General features: G+C 31.0%; 9 protein-coding genes and 1 pseudogene across 10 annotated transcripts, besides 4 other annotated features; 1 reads left to right on the plus strand and 9 right to left on the minus strand.

Moving 5' to 3' along the window:
* Positions 1 to 666: part of a mobile genetic element that runs on past the window's edge.
* Positions 667 to 1,387: 721 nt separating this feature from the next.
* TVAGG3_1044360 (RING finger protein-related family) lies at positions 1,388 to 3,208 on the minus strand (the record flags this gene model as incomplete). The annotated part of the gene is made up of 1 exon (XM_001584285.1): positions 1,388 to 3,208. One exon carries the CDS (start codon positions 3,206 to 3,208, stop codon positions 1,388 to 1,390), a length of 1,821 nt encoding a protein of 606 aa, XP_001584335.1.
* A 542-nt stretch (positions 3,209 to 3,750) lies between these two features.
* TVAGG3_1044370 (uncharacterized protein) lies at positions 3,751 to 4,197 on the minus strand (the record flags this gene model as incomplete). Its single annotated transcript, XM_001584286.2, has 1 exon — positions 3,797 to 4,195. One exon carries the CDS (start codon positions 4,193 to 4,195, stop codon positions 3,797 to 3,799), a length of 399 nt encoding a protein of 132 aa, XP_001584336.1.
* A 997-nt stretch (positions 4,198 to 5,194) lies between these two features.
* On the minus strand, positions 5,195 to 6,594 carry TVAGG3_1044380 (5-carbamoylmethyl uridine residue modification protein; the record flags this gene model as incomplete). Its single annotated transcript, XM_001584287.2, has 1 exon — positions 5,700 to 6,491. One exon carries the CDS (start codon positions 6,489 to 6,491, stop codon positions 5,700 to 5,702), a length of 792 nt encoding a protein of 263 aa, XP_001584337.1.
* Positions 6,595 to 7,199: 605 nt separating this feature from the next.
* Positions 7,200 to 7,227: a terminal%2Cinverted (terminal inverted repeat of Mariner transposon ID:TVAGG3_1044390).
* Positions 7,200 to 8,502: a mobile genetic element.
* TVAGG3_1044400 lies at positions 7,280 to 8,406 on the minus strand (annotated as a pseudogene). The gene has a single exon. A coding segment is annotated over exon 1 (1,127 nt).
* Positions 8,475 to 8,502: a terminal%2Cinverted (terminal inverted repeat of Mariner transposon ID:TVAGG3_1044390).
* Positions 8,503 to 8,539: 37 nt separating this feature from the next.
* Positions 8,540 to 9,157, minus strand: TVAGG3_1044410 (RNA polymerase II transcription regulator recruiting protein; the record flags this gene model as incomplete). The annotated part of the gene is made up of 1 exon (XM_001584288.1): positions 8,540 to 9,157. One exon carries the CDS (start codon positions 9,155 to 9,157, stop codon positions 8,540 to 8,542), a length of 618 nt encoding a protein of 205 aa, XP_001584338.1.
* Positions 9,158 to 10,111: 954 nt separating this feature from the next.
* Positions 10,112 to 11,392, minus strand: TVAGG3_1044420 (myotrophin family; the record flags this gene model as incomplete). The annotated part of the gene is made up of 1 exon (XM_001584289.1): positions 10,112 to 11,392. The coding sequence occupies one exon, from the start codon at positions 11,390 to 11,392 to the stop codon at positions 10,112 to 10,114; it is 1,281 nt and encodes a 426-aa protein (XP_001584339.1).
* A 56-nt stretch (positions 11,393 to 11,448) lies between these two features.
* On the minus strand, positions 11,449 to 13,568 carry TVAGG3_1044430 (cyclin-dependent kinase inhibitor 2C-related family; the record flags this gene model as incomplete). The annotated part of the gene is made up of 1 exon (XM_001584290.1): positions 11,667 to 13,568. The coding sequence occupies one exon, from the start codon at positions 13,566 to 13,568 to the stop codon at positions 11,667 to 11,669; it is 1,902 nt and encodes a 633-aa protein (XP_001584340.1).
* An 83-nt stretch (positions 13,569 to 13,651) lies between these two features.
* Positions 13,652 to 14,221, minus strand: TVAGG3_1044440 (spectrin binding; the record flags this gene model as incomplete). Its single annotated transcript, XM_001584291.1, has 1 exon — positions 13,652 to 14,221. The coding sequence occupies one exon, from the start codon at positions 14,219 to 14,221 to the stop codon at positions 13,652 to 13,654; it is 570 nt and encodes a 189-aa protein (XP_001584341.1).
* A 901-nt stretch (positions 14,222 to 15,122) lies between these two features.
* TVAGG3_1044450 (ankyrin repeat protein family) lies at positions 15,123 to 17,147 on the plus strand (the record flags this gene model as incomplete). Its single annotated transcript, XM_001584292.1, has 1 exon — positions 15,251 to 17,002. The coding sequence occupies one exon, from the start codon at positions 15,251 to 15,253 to the stop codon at positions 17,000 to 17,002; it is 1,752 nt and encodes a 583-aa protein (XP_001584342.1).
* Positions 17,148 to 17,325: 178 nt separating this feature from the next.
* On the minus strand, positions 17,326 to 18,761 carry TVAGG3_1044460 (positive regulation of B cell differentiation protein family; the record flags this gene model as incomplete). The annotated part of the gene is made up of 1 exon (XM_001584293.1): positions 17,340 to 18,755. One exon carries the CDS (start codon positions 18,753 to 18,755, stop codon positions 17,340 to 17,342), a length of 1,416 nt encoding a protein of 471 aa, XP_001584343.1.
* Positions 18,762 to 23,326: the final 4,565 nt, after the last annotated feature.

The following is a 23,326-nucleotide window of genomic DNA, read 5'->3' on the forward strand; positions in this document are numbered from 1 at the left end:
GAATCGAGAGGGGTGAAAGTAAGATACAAGGGTATTTTTCATTATCAATAAATTGTAACTTATGTTTACGTATAAATTTAGTACCTTCTTCTGAAAGTGTTTCATCTATTTCGCCATCTAATAAATTTTGTGTTGATTCTGAGACATAATTTTTATATCTTTCTTCATGAGATTTCTGAACTGCTGATTCTGAAGCTGGGATATTCATTAAACCCTCTACTTCATTTTCATTATATTTTTCAACTTCTCTTAATTCCTTAATTTTTTCATCTATTTCATCTCTTATTTTTTCCAGTCTTTCAATTTCATCGTATTCATCATCTTTAATCCGTTCTTCATAATATTCAGGGAAAACATCAGGTTCTTTAGGTTTTTCTTCTTCAGATGTGGGATATAAGAAATTTATAACATCATCTTTATTCATTTTTCCATCATAATCTAAATTATTTAATAACTCGGCAAATTTTTGACAATTTCTTAAATAATATTTACTAACTTCATAACACATCTCATCTAATATATCCTTTATTTCCTCGTTTGTGAATCCTAATTTTTTAACGTTGTTAGTTTTGACGCTCATTTCATACAAAATAAAAAAATAAAATAATAAACATAACTAAGTTTTAATTTTTCGTAAGACATGAATTTTTAAAGTTTATTTTTCATTCATGAAAATAATTATTTCTAATTTCTTTTACTCTCTCGTATATACTAGATTTAAAGAATTCAGAACATTTCCCATAATCTCCTAAATGTTTTCTTATCTTATTGGTTTTCCATTCATTATATGAAACTGTATAAACTTTATCTTTATTTTTACATCTTTCATCACTTCCAATATATTTATATTTCAATTTTGATTTATTGGTTTCATATTCATTAACGTTTAATAATTCACAGTCTTCCTTTTTAAATAAATGTTTTATGTATTCAGGATTAACAATTCTATAATATTGCTTCCCTTTAAATCTTTGAATATAAACAGGAACACCATCCTCTAAAATTCGATAATCTATTTTATCTGGTTTTACTTGTTGGGTCATTTATGTAAGAATAAAAAAAAATTATTTTAAAAATAACTTTAATTTTTTTAATGGTTTATAAATAAATATATTTTTATTTTTTATTTCATTATGTATGGGCTGAGTGTAAATGTCTTACAATTTTGAAAATTTTTTAAATCTTGATTTATTCAAAAACGTAAGAATAAAACCGTAAGAATCATATATTTTTTAATTAATATGTTAAAAAAAATGATACAAAATCGCTCGATATTGTATGAATTCTTACGTTTACAAAAAAAGTCACACAACCCATCCTATCCTACTACTTATAATTTTAAAATTCAAGCAATGAAAAAAGCAAATTAATAAAATAGATAAAACATTTAGTCATATTTGAATGTTTTAATATCAAACTGTGTAAATCTTGTTTGACATGATGGACAATTTCTATTTCTAATAAATCCTTTCGCACAAGAAGAGCAAAATGTATGTCCGCAAGCTAATACAACAGTATCTCTTGGTTTTCCGCATAATGGGCATTCAATAATGCTCTTTAGTTCATCTAATGAGTGAGGAATATTCTTAGCCTTCATTTTCCTCATAGAATCATTGATTTCGTTCTTTGCCTTGGTTTCACTTCTTATTTGTTCTGTTTCTTCCTTCATTTCAGCGATTTTCGTTTTAATATCTTCGTTTTCTTTTTCCAAATTTTTGATTCTTCGCTCGTACCATCTTTTAGTTGCCAATCTGTTCTGTGTATTCTCTACTATTACGTCTAGATTGGGTGGGAAAGCGTTAATTGAAAAGTTTCCCTCTAAAAGATTTTTGTGTCTTTCTTTAATTTCTTTGAATTGGCTTTCCATTTGTTCCTCGGCCTGTTCTATGGACTGTTTGGCCTTCTTCACGTTCTCACGTGATTGCTCAAGCCCTCTTATTGTTGCTTGGTCCATTTGTTTTGTATGTCTTCGCATTAAACTTGGAAGTTGCTCTTCTAGGCTCGCCCCGTAGTTTTCTATCTGAGATGTCTCTTCTTTGATGGATGCTTGGATGCCTGGAAGCTCTTTCTTGTAATCTGAAAGAATTTTCTTCACGTCTTCCAAATTATTTTTATCAAATGCGGAAATTGCGTCTTGGAGAACTTTCCTGTCTCGCTTACAAAAATCAGCGCTTTTGTCTGGGAATAGTGACTTAAGTTGGCTGACAATTCCCTTTACAAAAATTAATTTTCGATGAAGAACAGTAACTTCTGCTTCTTCCTGAAGTATTTTAGCGTATTCTTCATCGGAAGGATTAAAGTCTGTATTTACGAGTGCTTCTGTTAATTCTTTGTGCTTCTGTAACATAATTGAATAAATTTCTTGCATTTTTTCGGCTTTTGAGCGAACTTTTGGTAGAATATATTGCGAACCTCTAAGATATTCTTGATATTCGGGTGATTCTCTCACAATATCGAATGGAGGATTGTTAATATAATCGTTATACAAAATTGCGTTCATTTCGAGACTTTTGAGTTCATTTGTCAACTCCTTTTCTGTTTCTTCGAGGTCGTTATACATTTCTGTCAATGAATCAATTGGATTTTCGTTATCAATGTTCTGATCTATGTAAGAAAGTGCTTGTTTCGACGGAGCGAGTGAATCAATCAGTTTGTGATACTTAGAAGATACAGCATTTTGCGAAATTTTGAACGTATTCCCTACTTCGTCGCATTTATCTTTTGGTGCATGATCAATTCCGAATTCGAATTTCTTATTTAGGAAGTTAATTAGTGTCTCTTGCTGGGGCTGGTTATATTGGAGACGAGAAGATTGAGCTTGGTTCTTTAGAAGTAGGATATCTGCAAAATGTTGGTGTAATTTCCGTAAAAATTCTCTTAATTCTTCGGATTGCGGAACACTATAAATGATTTGTTTTATATTTTCGTATATCTGATCGTATATTGTTTGAGATGATGTTGATTTGTCGTTGTTATTTGAATTTTCAATGGGAGAAGCGCTTGATGTGTTTGATAAATTATCGGAAGATGGAGCTACTTGCTGGATCTGTGTAGCAGCTTGCTTTAAAATGTAACGAAGCTCTTCGATATAAGCTTGATTACGCGTTAAGCAATGCAAAACGTGATCACTCCTGGAAATTTGCTTTTCAAGACGAGAAAATTCGTCTTCATGACCGCCTGAACCTTGGCGATGATTATTGTCTTGCATTTTTCGTTATGTTCTGTTTAGAGCTTAATTTAAAAAAGTGACGGTTCTGAGATGTGTTTCTTATTTTCAGGGGTTAACGAATTTTTTTTGGGGAAGTCTTAATTTTTCCTCTCTCGTACAAATAGTACATTGTATGATACGTTAGAAAGTGATTTTTGAAATGATAAGATTATTAACATGATCAAGAAAGATTTTATCATATTCATATTGATTGCCTTTAGATCTATCATATCTTGTTGGTTCTGGCATTGATATTGTCGATCATATCTCTCTGTTCTAATTTCCTTTTGGAAAATTTAATATCAAATCTCAAGTTTGTGTATTTCAGTCAAATATTTCAAGAAAAGTATTTGATGCTATCTTATAATGCATGCCCTTGGATACTCCAGTTTTCATTTTAATTCATCAAAAAAATTATATGAGATATTGAATTGATATTATTACAATATAGATCGACATTGTTCATTACTAATATTAGAAATTGATTAGATCTGCTATGAAATATCAATAAAATTTATTTTGGTAATTTATTTAAAAAGTAATTATGCGAATTGTAATAATAGTATTTTAATAAATGAAATTTAATACTTAAAGACCGTGAGCTTGGAACCAATCATCCATTTTCTTTGTCATTGGCGTGAATGTTTCTTGATCGAACTTAGTGGACTCCTGGATAGCTCTCTGTTGCACTGTTTCTGGTTCTGGATAAATTGCCTTGAATGGATTTCCATTTCTATCGTAAACTGTCTTTCCTACTGGTGGATAATAGTTGTTCTTATGTGGTTCAATAACCTTTCCATCCTTATCGAAGAAAAGCATGATATCTGGAAGTGGAGAGTCAACCCAAGTAGCTAAATTACGAATGTAGCCTGGATATTGAATTTGTGGCTGTGGTTGTGGTTGTTCTTCTGGCTTCTGCTCTGGTGTAGCCTCTGGAGCTGCTGGTTGTTGTTCTGGTGTGACTTGTTCAGGTGCTGGCTCAGACATATAAAAATATTAAAATTTTACATACTCAAAAAAAAATTGAATGTATATTCAAAACCATGCGATACGGAAAAATTTTATGTCCAAGCTTTAAATAATTATCATACATGTATTAACTAAAATCAGTGATCCAATTTATTGAAAATTTTGCTAAAGTACTCACAAAATCTAGATTGAGAGGCGGTCAATGACTTTTGAGGGGAAATTAACGCATGGAATTTAATATTATTTAGGTTGATATTCTTGCTTATTATTTCAGAAAAAATCTTAAAAATTTCAATATGAAAATTGAAAGCAATTCAAAAAATTGCTAACATGTAAATTTTAATATCCTATGCATAATTTCATATTTTGAACATTTTTTATTTTTGTTTAAAACTTAAAATTTTGCGAATTTAATATAATTTATAAAATATAATACGTATATATATTTAAAATACACTAAATTTAATTGTTAATTGACGTTTTTGGGAATGAATTTTATCAAAACATGCCTGAATCCGAAAATTTGAAAGAACGAATTACACAATCATATATGTAGAATTCAAAATACAAACTTAAAGATTGTATACGTTTAAAATTATTCAGATTGTGTTTGATTTCCACTCATTCTGTTTCTTTTGAACTCTAACACTAACATTTCATGATGATTACATGATCCATTTATACATGGTTGAATTGTTCCAGATTCTACCAGAAAATCAATCCAAATTTCTCAATGCATTCATGTTGATTGGACAAAATTTAAAATTTATCAGCCTGTTTCCAGAGAAACTCATATATTCCCTAATGAAATGTAATTTTCGCTATATTTATTTCAATCAAATTTCAAAAAATTGACTGCAGAGCTTGAAAAGGTGATGAATCATGTTGTTATTAGATGTACATATTAGATTTACTATTTCCAAAAAAATGCTCAAATTTGAATAGTTTTTAGAAAATTTGGAATTACACTCCTTACATTATATATAATTAAATGTTTAAATTTTATTTATTTTTCCCTTTTAATTTTATAACTTGCTCTATCAAAACTAACCTCTCAATTGAAGGCCACAAAATCTAAGTAGTGAGGGTACACAAATTTTGCATGGAGTACGGTTCAATTTTTGAGAGCCTCACTACTTAGATTTTGTGACTACCTTAGTCGGGGAAGTCAAACAATCTGTTTATAAGCATGTTCTGTTAATCACTCTCGTATGCTGCCGAAATTTAAAATCTTGCAAAGGTTGATGATCTAAATTTTGGATCCAAAATCAGGCTTTTCAAATTCCGAACATTTATAATGGAATCACATATCAAAATGTTTGCCCATGGTCTCCAATGATAGAGAGTTCAAATAAAACGCCAATAATTTGATAAAAATTTGCAAATTTAAAAATTCAATTTCTTTATTATGATAGAAGTAAATATCGTTATGTACATGATCCATTTTGATATATTTTGTTCGAAACTATTAATTGTTTAAAATTAACAAAAATTATAGATTAAAAAAACTCGAATTTGATGCTTAATGAATAACTTCTAAGCTATCGGCAAATATTTGGACTACATTTTGATCTTCGGAAAGAGATTTAGCTCTTGCAGCAAATTCTCTTCTAGCACTCTTAAGATGACCGGATGTAAACTTCTTCTTAGGTGTAAAGGTAGCACCGCAAACTGTAATTGGTGTTCCTGTTGGTGTTGTTGCTTGAATTTTTTCTAATTCTTGACAAAATTGATTAATTAATTGATCAACTTTATCATTATAGTGAGCAGTCTCTGCACAGCTTGTTGTAGCTTTCTTTGGAATTAACTTTGCGTTTTTATTTAATGCTGCTTTAATAATCTCATCAATTGTCTCTTGACTATTTACATCCTTTACAACTATCAATGGATTATCGAATTTTGTAGTTTTTGATGGTCTCTCCATTCTTCCAATAAGTTTTTTCAATCTTTTGTCGTTGTGGTATTTTTCTTGGGATCTGTTAAATGCTGTTTCATCATCAACATCACAGAAGGCGACACACCATCTAAGATGATTTTCTCTTGCAAGACAGAAGATCTCATATCTGAAGCCTTTGATGAAATTCATTCCATCACAGATAACAACTCTCTCCAAGCTGAGCATTCTACCAACAGCAGCTTTAAAATCACTTCTTCCGAGTCGTTCATTGTTAGATGAATCGAAAGTTCCTGCTTCTGGGCCTTTTTCTGTGACGATTGCACAATCTTGTTTCATTTCTTCAAACCTTTTCTTGAGATTGTTCGCTAAAGTTGTTTTTCCGGAACCTGGAACTCCAACAAGAAGAATTAGAGACATTTTTTTTGAAAAATAATTTTTTTAGATGATTAAAATTGAATTTTACTTTAAAATTGATATATTCTAAATGTAACATTAGCAAACAGTATGAATTCATGAACATGAATTTCGTAAATTTTTTGGAAATTCTAAAAAAAATAGTGAAAAATTGTTGAATTTTTCAAAATTATTTAATTTTGATATAAAATTTGAACATAAATTCATGAATTAAAACGAGGGATTGATTTAATAATTCATAATAAATCAGTATGCAATGTAACTACATAAAATTAACAAGATTAATATAATTTTTTTTTCAAATATTTAAGATTTGAAAGAAAAATAGCTCCCGAAAAAACAGTCAAAACATATACAAATGCTTTTTTGCTAATTAAATAGATCCACTTTTATTGAGATAATCTACAATAATTTGATACTCATTTAAGTTAAACAAAACAATTACTACACCTAAACAACATAGATTGATCATAAAATACTTCTTATCCATTAAAATATACCTATTTAAACTTTTCATTCTATCCTTTTCATATTGTTGGAAAGGTTTGCTTGAAAATAAATTTATCAAAAAACCTTAGCAGTATGCTCTACTTGTCATTGCCATAAAAGATCAGAGATTTATTGTTGATGTCGTTCTTTTACCAAAGAGAAAGGCATATTCTTCTAAGATATGTTTGGAAATAAGGTGATAATTATATCTTTAGTCTTATATAGGGTGTCCAAAGGTGTGTTTAGCACAAACCTGAATACTGCGAATAGAAATAAACAAGTTACATATATATAAAGTTTATTTAAATATAATCACCATTGGATTCAATCACGCGTTCGCAGCGATCGATCCAGGCTTCAAAGACACGCTTTAAATCATCATGAGAAAATTGCTCAAATTGCTCTCTTACAAAATTTTCAAGATCATCTGGACTCGCGAATTCGCGTCCTTCAGCTCTCTTTTTTAGCGTGCCGAATAAATAAAAGTCAGAGGGTGCAATATCAGGTGAATAAATTGGGTTTGGAACAACTTTGACATTGTTTTCCACCAAGTAATTCATTACCTTATGACTTTTGTGAACTCTTGAATTATCAAAATGAATTGCAAACTTTTGTTTTTGTTGTTTGGATTTCTCAAACTCATCAGAATTGATAATTTGAGTAAGAACATTGTCAATTAGATACTGAGCATTCATCGTATTAGGTTTTTGAAGAATATCAATTGCGATGATGCCATTCACGCCCCAAAAAACCGACAACATAATCATTGGTGTGTCAATTTTTTTCTTCGGGAATGTTTGCGGATTTTCATCCTTCGGGATCCACATGATTTTGGCTTCTGTTGCATATTGAAACCAAGACTCGTCCCCTGTTACTAAAAAGCGAAACTTCTTGGATTGATACGCACGCAATATAGAGAGGAGCTCTTTCGAAGATTGGACTCTAGATTTTTTTTGAACTGAATTAAGGTTGTGCGGAACCCAACGTGTATACGCTAGTTTGTAGTTCAAATAATTGTGCAGATAATAACTGACTGTTGTACGTGGTATCTTTGTCATCTCCTCTATCTTTCTGAGTGATGCTCTTGGGTCTTCATCTAGCGCTTGAAGAATTGCTTTGATTTTTCTTTGATCCGGCGATTTTTTGTCAATTTTTATGATGGGCGCCTTTTTGTTCATGAAGTGATACATCCTAACATGATACGTTACAGTGGAATAGCTAGGAGCATCCATACCGAAGCATTTTACCAATGTCTCGTAGATTTTTTACAGTCTTTGCATTTTTTTGCAAGAGCGAGGATGTTTTCTTTATGATTCATTAAAAAAATGAAAAAAATCCCGCCAAAATTTCCCGCGAAACCGCCTCTTGTCTCAAAATTCATTTTATATCCCGGCATGGCGCCAAAATACAACATACTCATCATATACATATATTCATATTTTTTATTATATATTTATAATCAGCATATATCTCCTTTAATAGTCTCATATAGAGCGCTGTGCTAAACGCACCTTTGGACACCCTATATTTATCACTAAAAAACATAAAACAATATAAGTAAATTACTCATAAAACTTGGTAAATTCATCAATATCATCAAGATCTTTGAAAGCACTTGTAATATCATTGATGTTGATTTGGGTTTCAATATTTGAAGACAAGTTTCCATTTATAATGCCATCAAAATTGAGTTGTTCAGTATTTTTTGTACTGTTTATACTGTTGGAGACTTGATGTGCTTTCTTCTTTCGCTTTTCAATAACAACAAACCTTACATTATCTTTTGTTGCGTTACGGCGCATAAGTTTTCTATATTGTGATTTGATCATAATGTCTGTACGATTCCTGAAGAATCTTGAAATCACACGCCATCGATGTCCAAATTCTTCCACTTTAGTGAGAAGGAGAAAGTTCTCTTCAGCACTAAACTTTTCGTTGTTTAGACCATCACGAAGATAGTTAATATATCTATCCTTGCATTGACGTCTGTTTTTATTTGCCATATGAAGTGCAACAAAATTCCAATTAATATTACGCAAATCATTTTGGAAATACTTGTTTATTATACTTTTTAAAGTCTCATCATCTTCTTTAGTGAACAAATTGTGTCGCCTTCTATCAAGATCATCTAATTCATAAGAATTAGAGTCAGATGAATCATCACTGAAGAATGAATCCATAATAAAATAAATGAATGATTGAATGAATTCAATTTTTCTGAAAAGATTTTATTTTAACCTCGCAAAATTCAATATAAAATACTTTTTCGTACTCATATTTATTAACCAATATTCGCATGAAGCTGCAAGGAACTATGAAGGAAAATAAAATTCAATGAATAATCCAAAAATTAACAATGAAAGGATATAAGTTTATTAAGACGCAACAAAGGTTTCATTTCCAAGTATAAAAATTTCAATTACTTTTTAAAGGGTTTGAATGCAATTGAAATTTTTGAGAGGAGATGATGCGAATTTGAGAATTTTTTCTTGAATTCTGATAACTCTGGACAAATGACCGATTATCTCTTATGAAATTAAATATGGAGTATTAGACCATATCAACGATAATTGCTATATAAATTGCAATGATCGCTATACTGAACGATACTGTCAAAAAACGATCCACTTTTCTGAATTTCAATAATTTCATTGATTTTTTTTTGATAGTCAGAAGGAGTTTTTTAGATTAAAATAAACAATTCTGTGACCTTAAAAGTGAATTGATATTGTAATAATAAATTATGAAACTTTTTTTTGCGATAATTGATTTTCACCAAAATTAACTCAGATTTTTAAGTGTTCAACTGATGGCATACTTATCAGCATATTATGTGAATGATTACTATATTTCAATAATGTAAAACTTTCCAAATTCAAATTCTCAAACAAATTTCATCTCATAAAGTTGTTCATACTACATACATGACAATAAATTCAGACAATTTATAAATCATCAATTCTTTGGAAATTTCGAGCAAAAATTTTATTATGAGAATAATAATTAGAAAAAAATATCATTAACATAAGAATTTCTGAATCATGACGCCTAAAAAATTATTTTTAAAAGTTAATAATAAAAAAATTATTTAAATTTTGACAATGTTGATTTGATCATGACAAAATTTGTCAAATTTAACAAATTTTGCACCAACTTGAGCTCGAAATTGGTTCATTTTTCGCATCTTTATTGTTCTCTTTCAAATTAAGAGCAGTTTTTCCATCGAGATCTTTTGCAGTGAGATTGGCACCATTCTGTGTAAGAATTTGTGCTATTTCTGTTAAATTGTTTTCAACTGCTAAATGAAGAGGAGTTTTATCTGAATTATTTTTTGCATTAATATCTGCACCATGTTTGAGAAGAATAATAATGGACTCTATTGCACAATTCTTTATGGCACAATGAAGAGGAGTGTCCCCTAAATTATCTCTTTCATTTATATTTGCTCCATTTAATATTAGAAGTTCCAATGCATCTCTGTTATTCTTTTTTGCAGCAAGATGAAGTGGGGTTACTCCAATAAAACCCTTTGCATTTAGATCAGAATTTTTTGAAATTAGAAGACCAATCATTTCTATAGAATTATAATAAGCTGCAAAATGTAGTGCTGTCAATCCATCATCATTAGTTTCACTTACATCAGCCCCATGTGAAATTAAGATCTCTGCAATTTCTATTCTATTTCTCTTTGATGCAAAATGAAGAGGGGTAATTAGGTATATAGACTTGGCATTAACATCTGCACCACATGAAATAAGAAATTGAACCAATTCAATACTCACAGATAGCGCTGCACAATGAAGAGGAGTGAGCAATGCCTCATTCTTCGAATTTACATCAGAACCATGCTTTATTAGGATTTCAGCTATTCTTTTATTTCCATTCGCTGCAGCAGAAAATAAAGGTGTGTATCCGTCGATATCCCTTGCTTCTATTAATGCACCATGTGAAATAAGAAGTTCAACCAAATCATAATTGTCTTTATCAGCTGCAAAAAGAAGAGCTGTTTGATTTTTGCTGTCCATCAGATTAACATTGGCTCCATGATTTATAAGAAATGCAGCATTTTCAAACTTATCATTCTTGATTGCATAATGGAGAGGTGTTATACCTTGCTCAGTTATGGCATTGATATATTTGAGTGTATATTGTGAGATTTTCTTCTTTTTTGGTGGATGAAGGAAATTGAAAATATTTACAGAACCGAAATAAGCACTTGCTTCTTGTACTGAAAGAGAAAAGCCAGGAATATCAATAGAAATTTCATTAATTTCCATATCTTCAGCGTATTCTTTAAATTTATCAATTTGATCGTTTATAAAGATTTTGACTAATTCCTCATCTTCTTGATAATTTTCACTAAATTTTACTTGACAAATGCCATCTATGTTAGTAACAAATTGCAGACCAATCATATATGCATCTTTGAAGTTTAAAAATGGGAAAATTATAAAAAATTGGATATATTTTTCTACAGATGAGATTTATATATATTAGCAAACAATAAACATGTTTAAGTATATTTTCCTTATGCAGGATAGTAAATTTCTTCATTATTTTCTTCTTCTTCCTCCCCTTCATTTATATTTCCTTCTATTTCTTCTTCCTCATCTTCAGAAAATTCATCATCTTCTTTATGATTCTCATTAAAATAGTCAATGGCAGTTTTTCCTTCATTGTTTCTTATATTTATATCTGCACCATGCAATATAAGTTGTTTGTAGATTTTTTACTACTTATTGCAGCATTATGAAGAGGTGTATTTCCATCTTCATCCATTGCATTTATATCAGCACCTTTCTCAATAAGGATTTTTGCTAATTGCCTGCAATTATTTTCTGCAGCATAATGAAGAGCCGTTTCTTGAAAATTATCTTTTAAATTTACATTTGCACCATGTGAAACAAGCAACATTGATACTAATTGATCTTGTTTCTCTGCAGCATAATGAAGTGCCGTTTTATCAAGTTTGTCAGTAAGGTTTATATTTGAACCCTTTAAAAGAAGCTTGACAACAATTTTATATCGTCCATATACTACAGCGTAATGAAGAGCTGTCTTTCCATTTTCATCTTTAACATCAAGATATTCTTCATCAGTCTTTGAAATTAATAATTCAGCCATTTCTAAGCGATTATATTTTATTGCATAATGAAGGGGAGTTTTACCATTTTTGTTTTGCGCAGCTGTAAATGCATGATTCAATATAAGAAGTTTTGCAATATTATCACTTTGATTCTTCACTGCATGATGCAAAGGCGTTTTCCCAGTATTATCATGAATATTCATATTTGCATCAAATGAACACAGTAATTTAATTAAAAATTTATTAGGGCGAATAACTGCAAAATGAAGGGCTGTTTGTCCATTATTGTCTTTTTCATCTATATCAATTTCATGAGAAAGTAAAAAAGCTATCATTTTAATATTATTCTTCTCAACTGCCCAATGAAGTAATGTTTTCCCAAATTCATTCTTAACATTGATATCAGCGCCATTTGAAATCAAAATATCTGCTAATTTTAAGTTTTCTTTTTGAACAACACATTGAAGAGGGGTCAAACCTTTGTTATTTTTAATATTGACATTTGCTCCATGTAAGATCAGAAGAGTTGCCGTATCTTGTTTATTATAATATGCAGCATGGAAAAAAGGAGTTTCACCATCTTCATCCACAGCTTCTAGAATGGCTCCCCGCGAAATAAGAAAGTCTGTTGTTTCTTTACCATTACTCTGAGCTGCCAAATGAAGAGGTGTCCTTAAATAATTTGTTTTTGAATTTACATCCAAACCTAATGTTATAAGTAGTTCTGCAATCTCTTTGCAGTTTCCATTTGCTGCATAATGAAGAGCATTCCAACCATTATAATCCCTTATATTGATATCTGATCCTATTGATAAAAGAAATTCTACAACTTCTTTACAATTGTGACCTGCAGCTATTTGAAGGGCAGTTTGTGAATTATGAAATTTTGAATCAATTCGAACTCCTTTTGAAATAAGAAGTTCTATAATTTCTTTATTATTATTTTTTGCTGCATGATAAAGGGCATTTTTATTCCTTTCATCTTTTTCTTTTATGTTTGCACCATGTGATATCAAATATTCTACAATTTCTTTATTGTTTTTCATAGCAGCAATAATGAGAGGCGATTGTTTCTTATCATTTTTCTCATTGACATTAGCACCATGCGATATTAGAATCTTCGCCAATTCTGTATTATTATTTTCTGTTGCATAAATAAGAGCCGTTTTTTCATTTCCATCTTTTGCATTAATTTCAATTTGATACGCTTCTGGCATTGTTAATAAATAATTGCAAATTTTTGTATTACCATGTTCAGCTGCCGAAAGTAATATAAACCTATAACAAATATCAGTAAAATCAAATTTTTCATTCTTTAAAATATCAATTGACTGTGGAAAAGCAACACACCAAGGCATTATTGATTTCTTATCGTATTGAAACATAAGAAATAGAGCTTTTAAGTTTTGAGAAGAAATTACAACATCACGCTTAACAAAAGTAGAACGAATTAATTCCTTTTTAAAACAATATTCAAGATATTTGTTGTTATGGGATTCAACCATGTAATCAATGCATTTATTGTTGACAGTATTCTTCTTTAAACATCTTTCGATTATTTCCGGATTTCTCCCAATAAATGCATATCTCAGTGTAGTTTGTAATATTTTTTTCTTGTTATCTGGATGAAGAAAATTAAAAATATATTTACGGAACCAAAATATGCGCTAGCTTGCTGAGCATCAAGATCGAAGCCATGAATAACTAATTGAATTTCATCAACAGGTGTATGAATAATATAATTTTTGAATTTATCAATATCATCATCTATAAAAATGTCATGAATTTCTTCACGCTTTGGAAAAAATAATTTGTTTTCATCATAAGTGATTTGGTAAACATTATTATCATTAAGAATGAATTGGAGATGTATAAATTCAGCTTCTTCTAATAAATCTTTAGAAGGTTTTGATGTTATTGAGTATTTTAACAAGATTTGATTAATTAATTTGATATAAAGATTAAAAGATCGATAGTTGTAATTAATTGCCGTAAAGATCTGAGAAATGACTTTAGAAATTGGCATTTTATACTTTGATATTATAACATTTGTGATCATATTAAAAACTTCAACATATGATTCAGCTGTTTTTATTTGAAAAACATTCTCTAATGCTGCATGATAATCATCATACTTCTTTAAGTATTCGAAGCTCATGAAAAAGTACTAAATCAAATAAAAAAAGCGGTTTGTTAGTCAAAAAATGCATTGAAAAAAATCCGTTATATATTTTTCCAACAAATCGACAAGAGAAATATTCTTAAAAGGTATTTGGCTATTTATGTTATATTGAGATACATGTTTTTTGATGAATTTGGATATTGATTAGTTCTTTCATTCTAATTAAATACTGATTAATAATGATTTTCTATGCATAATCATAGAGCACATAAGTACATCTTTAAATGTGAACAATTGAAAAAAATTAAATATTATTATATGAAATAAATAAAGAATAGCTTATCATATACAAGAGATTAGTTTCAATTTGGTGACAATAATATTACCATATGGGTAAATTTTGAAGATTTCTTGCTCTTTTCAATGAATTAATTCTTGGGCGCAAAGACTTTAATGAATCACTGCCAAAGTTTAGAACTATTCAGTTTGTAAAACTTAAAGACACTTTTTCCATATGAAAAAGTTGATATTTTTATGAATAAACAAAATTATTGCATACATTCATCATACTCTATCTTTTCACTGTTTCAAAATATAAAAAAGTTCTCGAGATGAAGATTCATTTATTAAATGGCTTTCATTTTTGTAAACTAAGCTAGGGACCCATTAATTGAATGATATGGAAAAAATTACAATAAACATGTCAACACTGTTTCTGATATTAACATAAACACTAAGTAGTACTAAACTACATGAGATTAATACCGAAGTCAATATTATGTCTCAAATTTTAATTCGTTTGTAAGTTTACAATTTCATTAATAAATTTTATTATAAATAGATAAATTAATGAGCGTATTTGAAATTGGCAAACTTTTCTTATTTGTAAACATTTGAATTATTTGATCAATTATTTTTCTTCATTTTTTAGATATGGTGTTAATTAAACTAGATAACGAGATTTTATGAAGAATTAACAACTACAATGTGTGTGATAGGCTAACTTTAACAGTAAATAGTGTTGAATTTACACTAAATAAATCTTTCGCAGTTGCATCCTCAAAAATGATCTATTCGCAGTATCTTTTAGATAAAGGCGTTGAAAAGATTGATTCAAATGCAGATGTAAAATCAGAAGAAACCTATAATGCATTAAAAGACATTCTTCAATACAGCAAAACGGAGATTGAATGTGACAAAATAGTACTGAAAGATCTTTTTCATATTGGGCTTAATCTCGAAATGCGTGAATTATGTGATCTTTACAAAAAGTACGTCATTGATGAGATGGAACTTAACAAAAGTAATTGTATTGAATTACTTGAATACTATTTCGATATTTCATCACAAAAAGACATTTCAAAATGTATTAATTACATTTCATCCCATTTCTTTACTATTGATGAAGAATCTCTTAAATCAGTTTCTAAAAAACTCGGAATTGAAATTTTCCAAAGGATCATCGGAAGTAATAGACTTGCAATTAAAGATGAAGACTCGTTAGCAAGTTTTATCATTTCTTTAACTAAAGAAAACGAAATTTTTAATCCTTTGATTGAAAAAATTCAATTCGAGTTTTGTTCAAAAAAGATAATTGATGAAATACATAGTTTATCCAATGCCGAAAACTGTAAAATTATCATGAACTCTTTTAATGACTCATTGCTAAGGGCCATAAATCCTAACAAAATCAATCCACGTTCTTTCAATCCAGAAATATTAACAACTGAAATATCTGAGTACAAAAATTCAGATGATTTCGAAAGCATTTACAATTTCCTTGATCGACTTTCTGAAAATGGCTATCAAGATATGATGTATAAAGCCTGTCAAGAAGGACTTTGTGAGAAAAGAGAGAATGAATTTAATAGAAATGTACTTCATGTTGCTGTTCTCCGAGGAAATTTCAGACTTGTAAAATCTCTTATTGAGAGTGGTTGCAATAAAGAAACGCAAGATAATAAGGGATGGACTCCACTAATTTTGGCATCTCAAAAAGGTAATCTTGAAATAATTAAATATTTAATATCTATTGGAGCAAACAAAGAGGCTCAAAATTTTGAAAGAATAACTCCATTAATTGCAGCTTCATCATACGGATTCCTGGAAGTTGTTCAATATCTTATTTTTATCGACGTCAATAAAGAGGCAAAAGACAAGGATGGAAATACACCACTTATTTTGGCTTCATTCAATAATCACCTTGAAGTAGTTAAATATCTTGTTTTTGTTGGAGCAAACAAAGAAGCAAAAAATAATAAAGGATGGAGTCCATTAGTTAATGCATCATGTATGGGACATCTTGAAATCGTTAAGTATCTAATTTCAGCTGGCGCTGATAAGGAAACTAATAATCCTGGCAGGTTGACTCCTCTAATAATTGCTTCTCGTCAGAGCCAATTAGAGGTTGTTAAATATCTTATTTCTGTTGGAGCAAATAAAAACGCAAAGACGAGTCAAGGATTAACTCCTCTGATCATTGCCTCTCTAAATAATCATTGCGATATTGTTCAATATCTGATTTCTATTGAAGTAGATAAAGAAGCAAAAGATAACTATGGATTGAATTCACTCCATTATGCATCATTTTATGGTCATAAAAATGCTGCTGAATATCTTATCTCTGTTGGACTAAATAAAGAAGCCAAAACTAATGATGGATATACTCCACTTATGTTAGCATCCAAAGAAGGAAAACTAGAAGTCGTTAAATATCTAATATCTGTTGGTGCTGATAAAGAAGCAAAGGGAAATGATGGAAAAACTCCAATCTCATTAGCAACAGGCAAAGTGAAAGATTTCTTATTATCTGCTTGAATAAACAATTTTATTTTATTTTTTTTTTAATTTGCATTTTCACTTGTTGAATTTTAATATTGAATTGTAACTCAAATGTATCGCAAGAAAACTGTCATTCTATTTTATTTTTAAAATTTTTCTCATTTTCATCCGTAAAATCTCCATATCGTACTTCTTCCCTCAATATTTAGCAAAAACATATCAAAGAATTTGAAAAAGAGACTTTACGAAGGAAAATGAGTTTAATAAAAATTTAATTTTTGCAACTTTCTCGTTAATATTCATTAAGATTAATAACATATAACGAGAAAAAAGTTGCTATTTTTTTATACAATAAAAATTAAAAAATAATTTTTTAAGAAGAATCGCTAACTAGTTGGTCGTATTCGTGGAGAACGTAAGTTTCCCAAGGAGTGAGAGCCTTTGTAGCCTCGTCGAGTGAAGGGCTGACTATAGGGAAGGAGTATTCTTTTGTAAGGAATTTCTGGATGTCGAAGAGTGTGTTGAAGAACATGTCAGCCTGCTTTGATCTGATAAGGTCTTCCACAGTAACATAAGCCGGATTTGTAGGTGAAATTACGTCGATAAGTTGTTTTTGGATATCTTCGAATGGAATTGTTTCGTTACCTGTCATTTTAATCTGCTCGAACTGAACTGCGTATAGTTGTTCGATTTCTGACATAGAAAGAATTCCATCGTCATCAAGATCGCAAATTCTGTACCAGAAATTGATGGAAGTGCGATTTGTCTTGTCTTCGCTTGACATTAAGAAGTAAGAGAAGGCCGGGAAGTCGATGTTTTGTCTCTTCGACTGATTTCTTGGATATGCTGTAGATTTGAAGAATCTATCGATGATCAATGGCGATATTGTTGAGTCATTGAACTTAAGCATATCATCTTTGCAGATAAATCCATCATTATCTACATCAAGATCCCAGAACTTGCAAAAAGCGACGTAGAAGTGCTGGTAGTTGAAGATATGATGGGTCTCGTTGATATCGGGCATCATGAAGGCGTTAAGGAAGATAGAAGCCATACCATATTTTCTAAATTGAGTAACATTGGCTGTTCCTCTTAATTCTGTGTCCATCTGGTAGAAGCACCTTGTAACAATAAAGTCGACGAATTTTTCTTGGAAGAGTGGCTCGTTTTCAAGGAAATTAAGAGATTCATGAGTTTCAATGATGGATTGAACAAATAATGTCAAATCATTTGGAATAATAGCATTTTTGTGAGGTCCGGCGCAGAATCTGAAGAATCTTTCATCGGGATCACGGCCTGCAATGTGTTTTTCGTAAAAACTCAAGAATTTGGTAACATCTGAGCCGTATAACTTAATGATAACTGGAGCGAAGCATCCTGGAAGGCTGCATTGATCTTTGAGGATGACATCAAGAATTTGCGTTGTAATTGAGTCTCCTTTGATCAAAGCCTTGACTTCGTTCATCTCCTGTGATGTATCACCTGGTCCGTAGAATGTTGGAATTTGAACATTTTGATATGGCTCTAATTGAATTCTTCCGAGGTTTGATTTTGTCATCGTTGGGTTGATAACGGACTTCTGAGGTGTAACCATTGTCTGTGGGAGTTTTGGCTGTGGACGTGATGTTGTTTTTGTTTCATTAAACAAACCAAAATCGAAATCTACTTCTTTTCCTTGTTCTAATGCATCTGCTGCAGCGGCAATTTCATTAAGAATTTTAACTGTTGATACATCTGTCAGCCACTGAGAAAAGAAGCCATCAAGCTTCAGATCTACATCGACCTGCATTTTTTTTATTGAGAACAATAGAATGAAAAAAAAATGTAATGACATGTTAAATATGAAATTGATAAAAGAAATAACAATCAAAAATATCCGTCAAGCAATTGCTCCATTTCTGAATGAAATTTGAAATTGGCGTCAAAAATTTTCTCACTGGGTTTTCGTCTATCAATCCCAGCTCATTATATACGCAACCAATCAAAAATCTGATATGGGAGTCCAAGGCTAACTTTTTGTTGTCTACCTAATAAAAGAGGAAGCAGCATTAGTGAGAATAATCGCAAATATTCAATTTAAATTATCTTTTTATTCTTAATTTAAAGTGACAAAAAGAATAAAAAACCTATTCTAAGGCATGTTGTTATGTAAATGAGACTAGACATCATATTTTATGTTATGAAAAAAAAATATTTAGAATTTTAGAACAAAATAAATAGAAAAAATAGCATAACTTATGGATGTGCGTATATTAAATTTAATAAATTAAGAGAAATTATTTTTGGCCGCCAAAAATATTCGTTAACTCTCAAATTTTTCTGAGTCAATAAGCCGCAAAAAAGTGTCATTTTGTTTCGTTAGAGAAAGATGAATTGTCCATGTCATCCAATCGGGAACAAGGGGGATGGGGATTAGATGATAAAGAAGCAATTCATGCTCTCTATCTGAAGCAATCAGACTTACCAGCAACAATGTGAATCGATTTGGCTTTAAAGTTAATATAGCAGATCAGCTTGTTACTGGAGAGACTAGGCATTACGATTGATTCGCTGTAGTGCTCTACTTTAATTTAAGAGTAGTAACGGATAACTGAATTCCCAAAATTCTTTAGGTGATCCAAAACACTGTAGCTGCTTGAACTTTGGACGAGCCTCGCACCCCAGAGAATAGAAATCCCAATCTTGCTCATGTTTAGTTGAATTAGTCTGCAGCAGTACAGCTCTGATACCACAAGATCGTGATGTATACAAAGTCACAACGCTATTTGATTCAACAACTAGCTAGTTTTGACATCAAATTGCAAAATTTGACTTCGTTATGAGCTCTTTGTAGCAAAAATACATTACACTTAAAGACTAGTTGCTAGACTGTAGTAGTTTGTTCGTATATATCTATTTTTCCCCAACGTATTGCATACTACATTTTGACAAGACTTGCAACCTTATAGTAACCTCGTTGGGAATTGTTCAAGCAAAGCGTAGGTAGTTAAGGTCGAGTAAGAGTTCTTCTTAAATCTTTCACTGAATGAGTAGGTGTTGGAAGAACTGTTCTCTAAAGCGATACAGTTGCGCTACATGTTCGTCAACTTGTCTAGAAATAAATATATCATTTGTTTTATACGTTTTTTCGTAATAAATCTATTTGTATTTGTTGTATTTGAGTATGAAGATAACAAAAACTACGGCATAAGACGCAGTACACTGGGCTTCGTTTGCCATTTTATTTACCATGTTAAGAATAAACTTAACAGACATGCTTTGTTTTCGACGAAGCCATCTAAAATAACGTACATCTAAATAAAACTAAAAAACTGTAAAATTTCTTTATTTGATAGTATACTTCAAATTATGCACTATACCTTCTAGAATTCTATAACACTCTTTGCATATAATTTTTAAAAAAAAAGTTATATCTCGACAAAAATATGATTTATCAATAGAGTATGTAAAATAAAACTCATTCGCAGTATTAAAAAATCGTAAATCTTTCCAAAAAAATTTTGAATTACAAATTTTAAAACTTAAAACAACATTTTTTGAAGCGAAAAAACGAAATCTAATTTTTTTGGAAAATTTGAATAAATAGAGCTCTTTAACTCGTCGAATACAAATTGTTTTCAAGTTTTTTTCGACCGGAAATTGAACTTTTAGAGTTTATACAATAAGATTCACATGAAAAAATACGGGTTTAACAAAGAAATCACCAATATAAAGGTTTTTTTAGTAGAACGAGATTGATAAAAAACTATGGTATGATAAAAAGACGATAATTTTTTTGGCGGGATAATTGAAGAATATGAATGATTCGAATTACAGACATACTCTAGTCCGAAACTTACTATGGTTCGTGACTTATTTTTGACACAGAATAGCTGTAGACTAAGGCTTACTCTAGATCCAGACTTATTATACAATTAAATTTGCTTTTGGAATAAGACTTAATTTTAGTTACAAACTTATTAATATCAGACTTATATTTAGAATCAGACTTACTTTAGTCTAGAACTTACATTTAGAATCAGACTTCCATTTCAAGTCAGACTTACTTTCGTCCGAAACTTCCATTTCAAGTCTGTCTTACCTTCGTCCGAGACTTACATTTCAAGTCAGACTTACTTTCGTCCGAGACTTACATTTCAAGTCAGACTTACTTTCTTCCAAGACTTACTTTCGTCCGAGACTTACATTTCAAGTCATACTTACTTTCGTCCGAGACTTAAATTTCTAGTCAGACTTACATTTCAAGTCATACTTACTTTCGTCCGAGACTTAAATTTCTAGTCAGACTTACATTTCAAGTCATACTTACTTTCGTCCGAGACTTACATTTCAAGTCAGACTACATTTCGTCCGAGACTTACATTTCAAGTCATACTTACTTTCTTCCAAGACTTACTTTCGTCCGAGACTTACATTTCAAGTCAGACTTACTTTCGTCCGAGACTTACATTTCAAGTCAGACTTACTTTCGTCCGAGACTTACATTTCAAGTCATACTTACTTTCGTCCGAGACTTAAATTTCAAGTCATACTTACTTTCGTCCGAGACTTACATTTCAAGTCATACTTACTTTCGTCCGAAACTTACATTTCAAGTCAGACTTACTTTCGTCCGAGACTTACATTTCAAGTCAGACTTACTTTCGTCCGAGACTTAAATTTCTAGTCATACTTAAATTTCAAGTCATACTTACTTTCGTCCGAGACTTAAATTTCAAGTCATACTTACTTTCGTCCGAGACTTACATTTCAAGTCAGACTTACTTTCGTCCGAGACTTACATTTCAAGTCAGACTTACTTTCGTCCGAGACTTACATTTCAAGTCAGACTTACTTTCGTCCGAGACTTACATTTCAAGTCATACTTACTTTCGTCCGAGACTTACATTTCAAGTCATACTTACTTTCGTCCGAGACTTACATTTCAAGTCATACTTACTTTCTTCCAAGACTTACTTTCGTCCGAGACTTACATTTCAACTCAGACTTACTTTCGTCCGAGACTTACATTTCAAGTCAGACTTACTTTCGTCCGAAACTTACATTTCAAGTCAGACTTACTTTCGTCCGAGACTTACATTTCAAGTCAGACTTACTTTCGTCCGAGACTTACATTTCAAGTCATACTTACATTAATATCAAACTTATATTAACCTACGACTTACTTTTATTCCCAGACATCTTGATCCACACTGACATTGAAAACCACTCATACATCTGAAGCCACTCAAACATCTAGATCCACTACGACATGGAGATCCACTCAAACATAATTTTTGCTCTCTAACTACATTTTTATATGATTTTACAACCTAAATTTTCTTCTTTACCTAAAGATTATTCGCAATATCTGAATATCATTAATTAATTGAGATATTCAAGTTTTGACAGCGGATTTGGAAAGCAGACTTGATGGAGATTTTAAATCTGATGTCAAATCTTGGTTTTGTGCATTATTGGAAGAGAAAAAAGGGTGTTAATTGCAAATCTTAAATATAGGTTTTTACGAAAAATGTAATTAGGGTTAGAATCATAGAAAGATATATCTGTCAGACATTGTTATGTGTGACAGATAATATTGCATCTCATAGACACTGTTGCATCTGTCAGACACTGTTGCATCTTTCAGACACTGTTGCATCTCATAGACACTGTTGCATCTGTCAGACACTGTTGCATCTTTCAGACACTGTTAAATTTCATAGACACTGATGCATCTCATAGACACTGTTGCATCTGTCAGACACTGTTGCATCTATCACTTACTTTTGCTTCTGTTAGATACTATTGTATCTCATAGACACTGTTGCATCTCATAGACACTGTTGCATCTCATAGACACTATTGCATCTCATAGACACTGTTGCATCTGTCAGACACTGTTGCATCTCATAGACACTGTTGCACCTCATAGACACTGTTGCATCTCATAGACACTGTTGCATCTATCACTTACTTTTGCTTCTGTTAGATACTATTGTATCTCTCAAACACTGTTGCATCTCATAGACACTGTTGCATCTCATAGACACTGTTGCATCTCATAGACACTGTTGCATCTCATAGACACTGTTGCATCTCATAGACACTGTTGCATCTGTCAGACACTGTTGCATCTCATACACACTGTTGCATCTCATAGACACTGTTGCATCTGTCAGACACTGTTGCATCTCATAGACACTGTTGCATCTCATAGACACTGTTGCATCTCATAGACACTGTTGCATCTCATAGACACTGTTGCATCTCATAGACACTGTTGCATCTGTCAGACACTGTTGCATCTCATAGACACTGTTGCATCTGTCAGACACTGTTGCATCTGTCAGACACTGTTGCTTCTGTTAGATACTATTG

This window comes from Trichomonas vaginalis, chromosome I (assembly GCF_026262505.1).
Source record: "Trichomonas vaginalis G3 chromosome I, whole genome shotgun sequence".
NCBI classification, from domain to species: Eukaryota; Parabasalia; order Trichomonadida; family Trichomonadidae; genus Trichomonas; species Trichomonas vaginalis.